Source organism: Manis javanica, chromosome 7, assembly GCF_040802235.1.
Source record: "Manis javanica isolate MJ-LG chromosome 7, MJ_LKY, whole genome shotgun sequence".
Lineage (NCBI taxonomy): Eukaryota > Metazoa > Chordata > Mammalia > Pholidota > Manidae > Manis > Manis javanica.
The window spans coordinates 43,090,913-43,103,336 of NC_133162.1; the positions used below are offsets into that span (position 1 = coordinate 43,090,913).

Genomic DNA, 12,424 nt, shown 5'->3' on the forward strand with positions numbered 1-12,424 from the left:
TTACATTATTAAGAGAGAAGCAATGTCTTCAATATCCTCTGGATGGATAAATGGAGAAAAGGGCTAAGTGCCAATCAAAATGATTCTCCTTAGCACAAAAACTTTGAAAAACAGAGATACAGGGTATATTCTCTTGTTCCCCAATAATAAGAGGAAGGTAGTTAATTACTACTTCAACATGGACTGGGATAAAAGGATTTTTGTGCTCCCTTTCCATATTCTTCCTTTCATTATAGGTTTAGATTAGGTTCTGAAATTACCTAATTGCTAACATACTTATTCCTCTCATTTTGCAGTGGTCAAACGGGAATCCAGCTTTATTAGCTATGGTAAAAGAATGCAATGGACCTTGCAACTAGCCTTACTGCTATGACTTGCCCCCTCATTTCATTTCAGTTTTTTCTGTCTCTTCCCTTTCAATTTTGGAGTTGGGTAGAAGGGTTGTCAATACTTAATTATCCATAGTACCTACAGACTGCTAATCCCATATAAACATTAAATGTGGCTATGTAAGATCCTATGTGAATAAGGCCTTTAATCTCCATGCTTGGTAGAAGTACATGAAATCAAGGTTTAGTCATACAACACTCATAGAGCATTTTTATTCACAAAATGCTATTTATAAACAGAGAAAAGAAAAATAGGAGAGAGAAGAGAGAGTTAAAGGGGCTAAGGAGGGAGCAGAAAAACTGTGTCAGAACTTAAAACACTGTCCTGAAAAAGTTTTTCTTCACTAAAACCATCTTAAATTTTATTAGATGAAGCAGATTTGTTCCATCTGCTCCATGTATATATACAATTCTAGTGTTCCTCCTACCTCCGGTAGGAATAACAGGAATAACAGGAATAACATCCCATTGAATATATGTACCACATCTTTATCCATTCATTTGTAGATGACACTTAGGTTGTTTCTGTATCTTGGCTATTGTGAATAATGCTGCAATGAACATCAGAGCACAGATATTTCTTTGGATATATACCCAAAAGTGGATCATGTGATAGTCCTATGTCGGTCAAAGGGTACCAAACTTCCAATTATAAGATGAATAGGTATGTATAGCATACAACAATATATAGCACAATGACTGTAGTTAGTAATGCAATGTATACTTAAAAGCTGCTTAGAGAGATCTTAAGAATTTCACCAAAAAAAAGAAATGGCAATTAGATGGGGTGATGGAGGTGCTAACTAATCCTACTATGGTAATCATTTCACAGAATAGTATGTAAGTATATCAAATCATTATATTGTACACCTTAAACTTACACAGTGTCATATGACAATTATATGTCAATAAAGCTGGGAAAAATAAAGAGCAAATTTAAAGAATAACACAAAAAACCTGAGTAAAATAGGCCTGTACTTCTGTTATAGAAAACTTCTAATCCAAGAATCAGGGAATAAAGAAGCAAAACATATAAACATAATTAATATATAGCCAACAATTCCTAGTCAACATGTTCAATTATATCAACTTCATAAAATCCAATTCAGGATTATTTTACTATTAAAAGGATACTTTTTCATCCTTACTACACCTTTCTATACTTTGTATAACCTAGTTCCACTTCAACTAGGTTGAACACAGAAGAGAATCTGGCTTCTGAACAACCAAAATGCTACCAAGTTAATTCATTTAATTCACTCAGTATAGAATGACCACCTGAGTCAATGGGAGGTACAAAATAGTGCTTTCCTTCTGCGCATTTAACAAAGAAAAGGAAAAAGAAGAATTAAGAAAAGAGATGAGTTATTTCTGGTTGACTGGGAGTCAGATAGATTATGATTATGAAAAGCTTCATGGAAGAGCTGACCTTGATTTTGACATGAGGAAATAGAAGGTTAGGTAGGAAGGAAAAAGACATCTTAGAGGAAAGGTGAGCAAACACCAAGAAGGTAAAGAATAGAACAGTTCCAGTAAGGGCAAAGGAATACAGGATGGAGGAAAAGTAGGCAACATGTAAGAGGGAAAAAGAAAAATTTTAAAGGTATATGTGGACTAGATTTTGAAGGCATTCAATATTTAGGCTTTCATTTATAATGTTTTCTACATTAGACACAATTCTCAAAAGCAGAATTGAAAAGAAGGGATGTGTTAGGAAGCTGATGGAAGGGGTGGTGGTGGTGGTGGAAGATGTATTAATAGCAGTTAAGTAATACTGAACATCAAGGGCAAAGGGAAAAGTGACCAGAAAAAACACCACTCAAAATGCTATTCAGCATTAGTACTGTGCAGAGTCATTTTGGAGCTTGGGGTGAAAAGAAAAGTCAGTAATAATGACTTTGTTTTTATTTAAAAACTAGGCATTTTATTCATCATGGACTTTTCACATTAACTTTAGTTTTTTTAAATAGTTCATTAAAATACTATTTATCTTGATTACTGAGTTTCTGGTGCCCTCTTAAAATTAGTACCCGAAGCAAGTAAAACTTTTTTGAATAAAAGCATATACAGTGCAGAAGTTCCTAAGAACTATATTATTGTATAATAGCTCAATAATTGACTTCCAGACTGCTTATCTTGAGCCATCAAAAAAAGATTAATTCTTGTTACAAATGTTAAGAGGACAAGAAAGTCCACAATTTATTTTAAAAAGATTCCTCTATAGCGTTATTAAAATAATAGGACTTTTCACCTGTTTGAAAAGAAGGAGCTTAAATGTGGGAGAACATTAATTTATGTAAAACAGAGTGATAATATGCAATAATAAGGCATCCCTGTGTCTATGCAGAATATAAGTTTTAATCAATATATCAGTCAGTGCCAGGTACTTAATGAGCTCACCAACTGAAACTGTCTACCTGTATGTAAAACTTTCAGGGTTCTTTGAATACTATCTCTTTCTCAAGGTTATCCAGGGAAAAGCAAAGTTCTTTCCAAAAGTTCCTTCCACATTTCTCTGTCCTTATCAAGGTTACTTTTTACCTCTCTTCGGTGGTCGTACATGATATGTTAAGTCATTAATGACGAGCTTAAAGTCATCAAGGAGGAGGAGGTCTATCCCTGTTGAGGCAGCAACTCGAACACCATCTGTGAGAAATTTAAATGTAAAAGTTAAAATTTGTCACAAATCCATAACTATTCAAGAAACTGAGGAAAAGCAATCCTCAAAATAGATTTTAAAAATTAAATCTTCTCTTTTAAATTTCAGTTAACTTTTTGAGTCATCCCCAAGTTCTGTGTTAAACAGAACTTTATATTATTTGAGCTTTGTTGTTTTCATGGCCTCAAGTCTGTGAAGATTTAACAAGATGTTTTCCTGGCAGAACTTTATAAAGCAAGTAAAATAATTACACAGATGTATAGGTGTCAGCTGGAAACTGAGGGTCAATGGGAAAGCTGCATGGGTATTTGCCTATGATGGAAGCTGGTTAAGTAAAGAAACAATGCTTTCTAATACATGGTACTTTCCAGTATAGTTACTGATTAGTTGTCAGTAACTTGGTTATCGACATGCTAGGGTTAATAGCAAAGTATACTGACCTGGTCTACTAATTACATTACTAGATGAGTTGAAATTAAGTATATTTAAAGTACTTAGAGCACAGAAATACAGCAAATTATTAACAACTGGTAAATTCAAGTGGGCATTTACTGTACTAGTCTTTTATAGTTTCTGCAGGATTAAAATTTTTCAAAGTAAAAATGGATAAAAATATTAGGCACTAAAAAATAAATGGAATGGATGGATGTCATGTCAAATGGGAATTTTTAGTGCATTATTTTAAATGCTTTTCAAATTATATATGTACTTTGTAAACTTTTATGTAAAAGACAAAAGCTTTCAAAGAAAGTCCTAATGTTCATATCTTCAGAGATAAGGGCTCAACTACTAGAAAAATTTATTCTATACCTAAAGTAATGATAAAAGGTATCAATAAAATAAAATGTGATTGATTGTTCATCTTTGCCCATAGCATTATATGTGAGGTGATTTTGAATGAGATTCCTTGTATGTATACATTTGCTAAAACTGTATTCTGATAATATTCTGAGAACTAGAAGAGAAATCACTCTTTTCTTTTGCAGTGACCTGGGTGTTAATAGAAGTGGTTTGGGATGAAATGAGGGATGGGTGGGAATTGATAATGAAGGTGACTTTACCTGGTGAATAGATTGCAACTCTGTCAATTCCCCGATCCTCTTCTTGCAGTTGTCGTAAAAACACACCAACGGAGTCTGAGATAGGTTTGAGTGTGAATTGGCAGCGTTCACGCCGAGATGGTAGCCTCACAGATATCACAGGTAACCCATTTTGATACACTACTGTCACATCTGAATGAAAAAGAACCATAATCACATGATAATTACATTTCATTATAAGTTAAAGCTATTACTCTTTTCTTTATTTTTTTTAATTTTGGTATCATTAATCTAAAATTACATGAGCAACATTATGATTACTAGACTCCCCCCATCACCAAGTCACCCCCACATACCACATTACAGACACTGTCCATCAGCGAAGTAAGATGCTATAGAATCACTACTTGTCTTCTCTGTGTTGTACAGCCCATCCCATGCCCCCAGGCTACATTATGTCTACTAATAGTAATGCCCCATTTTTTTCCCCTTATCATTCCCTTCCCACCCATCCTCCACAGTCCCTTTCCCTTTGGTAAGTGTTAGTCCATTCTTGGGTTCTGTGAGTCTGCTGCTGTTTTGTTCCTTCAGTTTTTTTCTTATTATACTCTACAGATGAATGAAATCATTTGATACTTATCTTTCTCCGCCTGACTTATTTCCCTGAGAATAATACCCTCTAGCTCCATCTATGTTGTTGCAAATGGCAGGATTTGTTTTCTTCTTATAGCTGAATAATATCCATTGTGTATATGTACCATCTCTTTATCCATTCATCTACTGATGGACACTTAGGTTGCTTCCATTTCTTGGCTATTGTAAATAGTGCTGTGATAAACATAGGAGTGCATATGTAAATAGTGCTGTGATAAACATAGGGGTGCAAACTGGGCTCCTGCATTCTTAGGGTAAATTCCTAGGAGTGGAATTCCTGGGTCAAATGGTATTTCTACTTTGAGTTTTTTGAGGAACCTTCATGCTGCTTTCCACAATGGTTGAACTAATTTACATTCCCACCAGCAGTGTAGGAGGGTTCCCCTTTCTCCACATCCTCACCAAGATTTGTTGTTGTTTGTCTTTTGGATGGTGGTCATCCTGACTGGTGTGAGGTGATATCTCATTTTGGTTTTAATTTGCATTTCTCTGATGATTAGCGATGTGGAGCATCTTTTCATGTGTCTGTTGGCCATCTGAATTTCTTCTTTAAAGAAGTGTCTGTTCAGATCCTCTGTCCATTTTTTATTGGATTATTTACTTTTCGTTTGTTGAGCTGCATGAGTTCTTTATATATTTTGGATGTCAACCCTTTATTGGATATGACATTTATGAATATATTCTCCCATACTGTAGGATGTCTTTTTGTTCTACTGATGGTGTCCTTTGCTGTACAGGAACTTTTTAGTTTGATATTGTCTCACTTGTTCATTTTTGCTTTTGTTTCCCTTGCCCAGGGAGATATGTTCATGAAGAAGTTGCTCTGGTTTATGTCCAAGAGATTTTTGCCTATGTTTTTTTCTAAGAGTTTTATGGTTTCATGACTTACATTCAGGTCTTTGATCCATTTTGAATTTACTTCTGTATATGGGGTTAGACAATGATCCAGATTCATTCTCTCACATGTAGCTGTCCAGTTTTGCCAGCTGTTGAAGAGGCTGTCATTTCCCCATTGTATGTTCATGGCTCCTTTATCATATATTAATTGACCATATATGTTTGGGTTAATATCTGTAGTCTCTATTCTGTTTCACTGGTCTGTGGGTCTCTTTTTGTGCCAGTACCAAATTGTCTTGATTACTGTGGCTTTGTAGTAGAGCTTGAAGTTGGTAAGCAAGATCCCCTCTGCTTTATTCTTCCTTCTCACTATTGTTTTGGCTATTCGGGGTCTTTAGTGGTTTCATATGAATTTTAGAACTATTTGTTCAGTTCGTTGAGGAATGCTGTTGGCATTTTCATAGGGATTGCATCGAATCTATAGATTGCTTTAGGCAGGATGGCCACTTTGACAATATTAATTCTTCCTAGCCAAGAGCATGGGAGGAGTTTCCATTTGTTAGTGTTCTCTTTAACTTCTCTTAAGAGTGTCTTGTGGTTTTCAGGGTATAGGCCTTTCACTTCCTTGGTTAGGTTTATTCCTAGGTATTTTATTCTTTTTGATGTAATTGTGAATGGAACTGCTTTCCTGATTTCTCTTTCTGCTAGTTCATCATTAGTGTAAAGGAAAGCAACAGATTTCTGTGTATTAATTTTGTATCCTGCAACTTTGATGAATTCAGATATTAGTTCTAGTAGTTTTGGAGTGGAGTCTTTAGGGTTTTTTATGTACAATATCATGTCATCTGCAAATAGTGGCAGTTTGACTTCTTCTTTACCAATCTGGATGCCTTGTATTTCTTTGTGTTGTCTGATTGCTGTGGCTAGGACCTCCAGTACTATGTTGAATAAAAGTGGGGAGAGTGGGCATCCTTGTCTTGTTCCCAATCTTAGGTAAAATGCTATCAGCTTCTCGCTGTTAAGTATGATGTTGGCTGTGGATTTGTCATATACGGCCTTTATTCTGTTGAGATACTTGCCCTGTATACTCATTTTATTGAGAGTTTTTATCATGAATGGATGTTGAATTTTGTCTAATGCTTTTTTGTCATCTATGGAGATGATCATATTGTTTTTGTCCTTTCTGTTTATGTGGTGGATGATGTTGATGAATTTTTTAATGTTGTACCATCCTTGCATCCCTGAGATGAATCCCACTTGATCATGGTGTATGTACTTTTTAATCCTCTTGATGTATTTTTTAATTCGGTTTGCTAATATTTTGTTGAGTATTTTTGCATCTCTGTTCATCAGGGATACTGGTCTGTAATTTTCTTTTTTGGTGGGGTCTTTGCCTGGTTTTGGTATTAGGGTAATGTTGGCTTCACAGAAAGAGTTTGGAAGTATTCCGTCCTCTTCTATTTTTTGGAAAACTCTAAGGAGAATGGGTAGTATGTCTTTAGATGTCTGAGAAAATTCAGCAGTGAATCCATCTGGTCTGGAGGTTCATTCTTGGTTAGTTTTTTGATTACTGATTCAATTTCTTTGTTGGTAATTGGTCTATTTAGATTTTGTGTTTCATCCTTGGTCAGTCTTGGAAAGTTGTATTTTTCTGGGAAGTTGTCCATTTCTTCTAGGTTTTCTAGCTTGTTAGCATATAGATTTTAATAGTATTCTCTAATAATTCTTTGTATTTCTGTGAGGTCTGTCATGATTTTTCCTTTCTCATTTTTGATTCTGTTTATGTGTATAGATTCTCTTTTTCTCCTAATAAGTCTGGCTTGGGGCTTGTCTATATTGTTTATTTTCTCAAGGAATCAGCTCTTGTTTTCATTGATTTTTTTCTATTGTTTTTTCTTCTCAATTTTAGTTATTTCTTCTCTGATCTTTTTTATGTCCATCCTTCTGCTGACTTTGGGTCACATTTGTTCTTCTTTTTCCAACTTCAATAATTGAGACTTTAGACTATTCATTTAGGATTGTTCTTCCTTCTTTAAATATGCCTGGATTGCTATATACTTTCCTCTTAGAACTGCCTTCTCTGTGTCCCACAGAAGTTGGGGCTTAGTGATCTTGTTGTAATTTGTCCCCATATATTGCTTGACCTCTGTTTTAATTTGGTCATTTATCCATTGATTATTTGGGGGCATGTTTTTAAGCCTCCATGTGTTTGTCAGCCTTTTTGTTTTCTCTGTAAAATTTATTTCTAGCTTTATACCTTTGTGGTCTGAAAAGTTTGTTGGTAGAATTTCAATCTCTTTGAATTTACTGTGGCTCTTTTTCCGGCCTAGTATGTGGTTTATTCTGGAAAATGTTCCATGTGCACTTGAGAAGAATGTGTACCGTGCTGCTTTTGGGTGTAGAGTTCTGTAGATGTCTGTTAGGTCCATCTGTTCTAGTGTGTTGTTCAGTGCCTCTGTGTCCTTACTTATTTTCTGTCTGGTGGATCTGTCCTTTGGAGTGAGTGCTGTGTTGAAGTCTCCTAGAACGAATGCATTGCATTCTATTTCCTCCTTTAATTCTGTTAGTATTTGTTTCACTTATGTTGGCGCTCCTGTATTGGATGCATATATATTTATAATGGTTATAACCTCTTGTTGGATTGATCCCTTTATCATTATGTAATATCCTTCTTTATCTCCTGTTACTTTCTTTTTTTTAAAGTCTATTTTGCCTGATATAAGTACTGCAACACCTGCCTTTTTCTCCCTATTGTTTTCATGAAAAATCTTTTTCTATCCCTTCACTTTTACTCTGTGTATGTCTTTGGGTTTGAGGTGAGTCTCTTGTAAGCAGCATATAGATGGGCCTTGCTTTTTTATTCGTTCTGTTACTCTGTGTCTTTTGATTGATGCATTCAGTCCATTTACATTTAGGGTGATTATTGAAAGATATGTACTTATTGCCATTTCAGGCTTTAGATTTGTGGTTCAAGGGTAGCTTCTTTACTATCAAACTGTCTACCTTAACTTGCTTATTAAGCTATTATAAACACAGTCTGATGATTCTTTATTTCTCTCCCTTCTTATTCTTCCTTCTCCATTCTTTATATGTTAGGTGTTTTATTCTTTACTTTTTATTTTTTATTTATTTATTTTTGAGAGGATATCTCTCATATTTATTGATCAAATGGTTGTTAACAAGAATAAAATTCTGTATAGGGGGGGTCAATGCTCAATTCACAGTCATTAATCCATCTCAAGCCTAATTCTCGTCAGTCTCCAATATTCTGAAGCATAATGAACAAGTTCTTGCATGGTGAACGAATTCTTACATAGTGAATAAATTCTTACATGGTGAACAATACAAGGGCATTCATCACAGAAACTTTTGGTTTTGGTCATGCATTATGACCTATAAACAATCAGGTCAAATATGAATATTCGTTTGATTTTTATACTTGATTTATACGTGGATCCCACATTTCTCCCTTTATTATTCTTATTTTTATTTTTAATAAAATGCTGAAGTGGTAGGTAGATGCAAATTAAAGGTAGAAAACATAGTTTAGTGCTGTAAGAGGGCAAATGTAGATGATCAGGTGTGTGCCTATGGACTAAGTATTAATCCAAGCTAGACAAGGGCAGCAAAACATCCATGGATGCAGATTTTTCTCAAAACAGGGGGGTTGAGGTTCTGAGCCTCACATCTGTTGATCCACAATTTCTCACCTGATGGCCCCCCTGTGACTGTGCCTGTCTTAGGTTGTTCCTCCCTTGAAAAATCTTACCCATCTCTGGCTAACCAGTCATCTTCCAGGGCCATACAGGGAAATGTAAAGTTGGTAAGTGAGAGAGAAGCCATATTGTTTGAAAAGGTTAGCTTTTTACTTCTTTGCAGATTTATGCCCTGTGGCTTCTATGCCCAGCACTTGTCTCGAGGTATCTTTGCCACCTGGAGGAATTATGATACTCGGTAAATTCGATATGAGGCATGAAATCTATTTAAGGGTTGTAATTAGGAAGGAAGAAGAAAAGCTATAGAGGTAGCATATGGAAGAAAACATGGGAGGATTGATTATTTCTTTGACATATCTTCTTGTAGAGTACCTTAAGCATATATAGGTTTTAAACTACCAACTAATTTGCGCTCACATATTAACATAATAGGAATACGGTGACATAAACAAAGCAAATCTGTAATTACCATCCATCTCCAGTGAAGCCAAGAAAACCATTTAGGCAGCCTAGGCATTTGTGAAAATTTGTCTATGATATGATGGATATTGTCCAACTGTACTTGAACAGTCTGAGAGAAATCAGACAAATTAAAGCAACCCATTTATGGGATCTGTTCACATCCCATATGTTCTTTTAACCGTACATAGTCTATAGTCATAAGATTTTGGACTGCTACAACTTGCACCCCTCCCAACTCCTGGTTCAGTTCCAACAGTATAGATCCGGTCAAATTCGTTGTCTCACTGTATGCACATGCCAGCCTAGACATCTCCCTCCTCATTCCAATGGCAAGTCCAGGAAACGGTGGGGTGGATGCAGCCACAACCACAGCATCGTCCGGATCCCTGTGGAGGCTTTTTGATGATCATCCCCCGGCACGAGTCCTCCAGAGAGTGCTGATGCCAGAAGCTCCTCCTCATATCATATCTTAGTTCATTTTCTGGGTAGCCAAGCTAGGCCTTGATCTTCTGCATAGAAACAAACAGACCCTTGGCCCACACTTTGACATGCCCTCTATACCACTGTGTAGAACTCATTGGAGGTCAGCACACAGGAACTGCTTTTCTTTTCTTTTTCTTTTTTTTTATTAAGAAAAAGGAATATTATCAGAAAAGAGTACCTCCATAGCTGATCATCTGACACCCTTTAAGTGATCAACATTAAGGATATTTAAAGCATGCGTTGACCTTTTATTTACCAATAGTCTTATCCTATCAAGGAGTAATCCCCCTTTCCTTTCTTATTTTCTTTTTTTTTTTTAATCTTTAAACTACACTTACATGAAGAATACTATGTTTACTATGCACTCCCCTATATCAGGTCTCCCCTAAAAACCACATTGCGGTTACTGTCTATCAGCTTAGCAAAATGTTGTAGAATCACTACTTGTCCTCTCTGTGTTGTACAGCCCACCCTCCCCTTTTTCCCTCCTCCCCATGCATGCTAATCTTAACAACACCCTTCTTCTCCCCCCCCCTTATCCCTCCCTGCCCACCCATTCTCCCCAGTTCCTTTCCCTTTGGTACCTGTTAGTCCATTTTTGGGTTCTGTAATTTCGCTGCTGTTTTGTTTCTTCAGTTTTTCCTTTGTTCTTATACTCCTCAGATGAGTGAAATCATTTGGTATTTCTCTTTCTCCACTTGGCTTATTTCACTGAGCATAATATTCTTCAGCTCCATCCATGTTGCTGCAAATGGTTGGATTTTTCCACTTCTTATGGCTGAGTAGTATTCCATTGTGTATATGTACCACATCTCCTTTATCCATTCATCTACCAATGGACATTTAGGTTGCTTCCAATTCTTGGCTATTGTAAATAGTGCTGCGATAAACATAGGGGTGCATCTGTCTTTCTCAAACTTGACTGCTGCGTTTTTAGGGTAAATTCCTAGGAGTGGAATTCCTGGGTCAAATGGTAGGTCTGTTTTGAGCATTTTGATGAACCTCCATACTGCTTTCCACAATGGTTGAACTAATTTACATTCCCACCAGCAGTGTAGGAGGGTTCCACTTTCTCCACAGCCTTGACAACATCTGTTGTTGTTTGTCTTTTGGATGGCAGCTATCCTTACTGGTGTGAGGTGATACCTCATTGTAGTTTTAATTTGCATTTCTCTGATAATTAGCAATGTGGAGCATCTTTTCATGTGTCTGTTGGCCATCTGTATTTCTTTTTTAGAGAACTGTCTGTTCAGTTCCTCTGCCCATTCTTTAATTGGGTTATTAGTTTTTTGTTTTTTGAGGCATGTGAGCTCTTTATATATTCTGGACGTCAAGCCTTTATCAGATCTGTCATTTTCAAATATATTCTCCCATACTGTAGGGTTCCTTTTTGTTCTATTGATGGTGTCTTTCGCTGTACAGAAGCTTTTCAGCTTAATGTAGTCCCACTTGCTCATTTTTGCTGTTGTTTTCCTTGCCCGGGGAGATATGTTCAAGAAGAGGTCACTCATGTTTATGTCTAAGAGGTTTTTGCCTATGTTTTTTTCCAAGAGTTTAATGGTTTCATGACTTACATTCAGGTCTTTGATCCATTTGGATTTACTTTTGTATATGGGGTTAGACAATGGTCCATTTTCATTCTCCTACATGTAGCTGTCCAGTTTTGCCAGCACCATCTGTTGAAGAGACTGTCATTTTGCCATTGTATGTCCATGCCTCCTTTATCAAATATTAAATGACCATATATGTTTGGGTTAATTTCTGGAGTCTCTAATCTGTTCCACTGGTCTGTGGCTCTGTTCTTGTGCCAGTACCAAATTGTCTTGATTACTATGGCTTTGTAGTAGAGATGACCCCTACTTTATTCTTCTTTTTCAGGATTGCTTTGGCAATTCGGCATCTTTGGTGTTTCCATATGAATTTTTGAATTATTTGTTCCAATTCATTGAAGAATGTTGCTGGTAATTTGAGAGGGATTGCATCAAATCTGTATATTGCTTTGGGCAGGATGGCCATTTTGACGATATTAATTCTTCCTAGCCATGAGCATGGGATGAGTTTCCATTTATTAGTGTCCCCTTTAATTTCTCTTAAGAGTGACTTGTAGTTTTCAGAGTATAAGTCTTTCACTTCTTTGGTTAGGTTTATTCCTAGGTATTTTATTCTTTTTGATGCAATGGTGAA

The 12,424-nt window shown here is 36.1% G+C and overlaps 1 protein-coding gene across 4 annotated transcripts in view; it reads right to left on the reverse strand.

Moving 5' to 3' along the window:
• The window catches only part of MCU (mitochondrial calcium uniporter), a 245,977-nt gene that overhangs the window by 36,204 nt on the left and 197,349 nt on the right, over nucleotides 1-12,424 (reverse strand). For all 4 annotated transcript variants that reach the window (XM_036998965.2, XM_036998967.2, XM_036998966.2 and 1 more), the window contains 2 exons: nucleotides 4,110-4,280; nucleotides 2,931-3,035 (listed from right to left, as the gene is read on the reverse strand). In XM_036998965.2, the coding sequence (XP_036854860.1) occupies nucleotides 2,931-3,035; nucleotides 4,110-4,280 (276 nt within the window). The remainder of the gene's footprint in view (nucleotides 1-2,930; nucleotides 3,036-4,109; nucleotides 4,281-12,424) is intronic.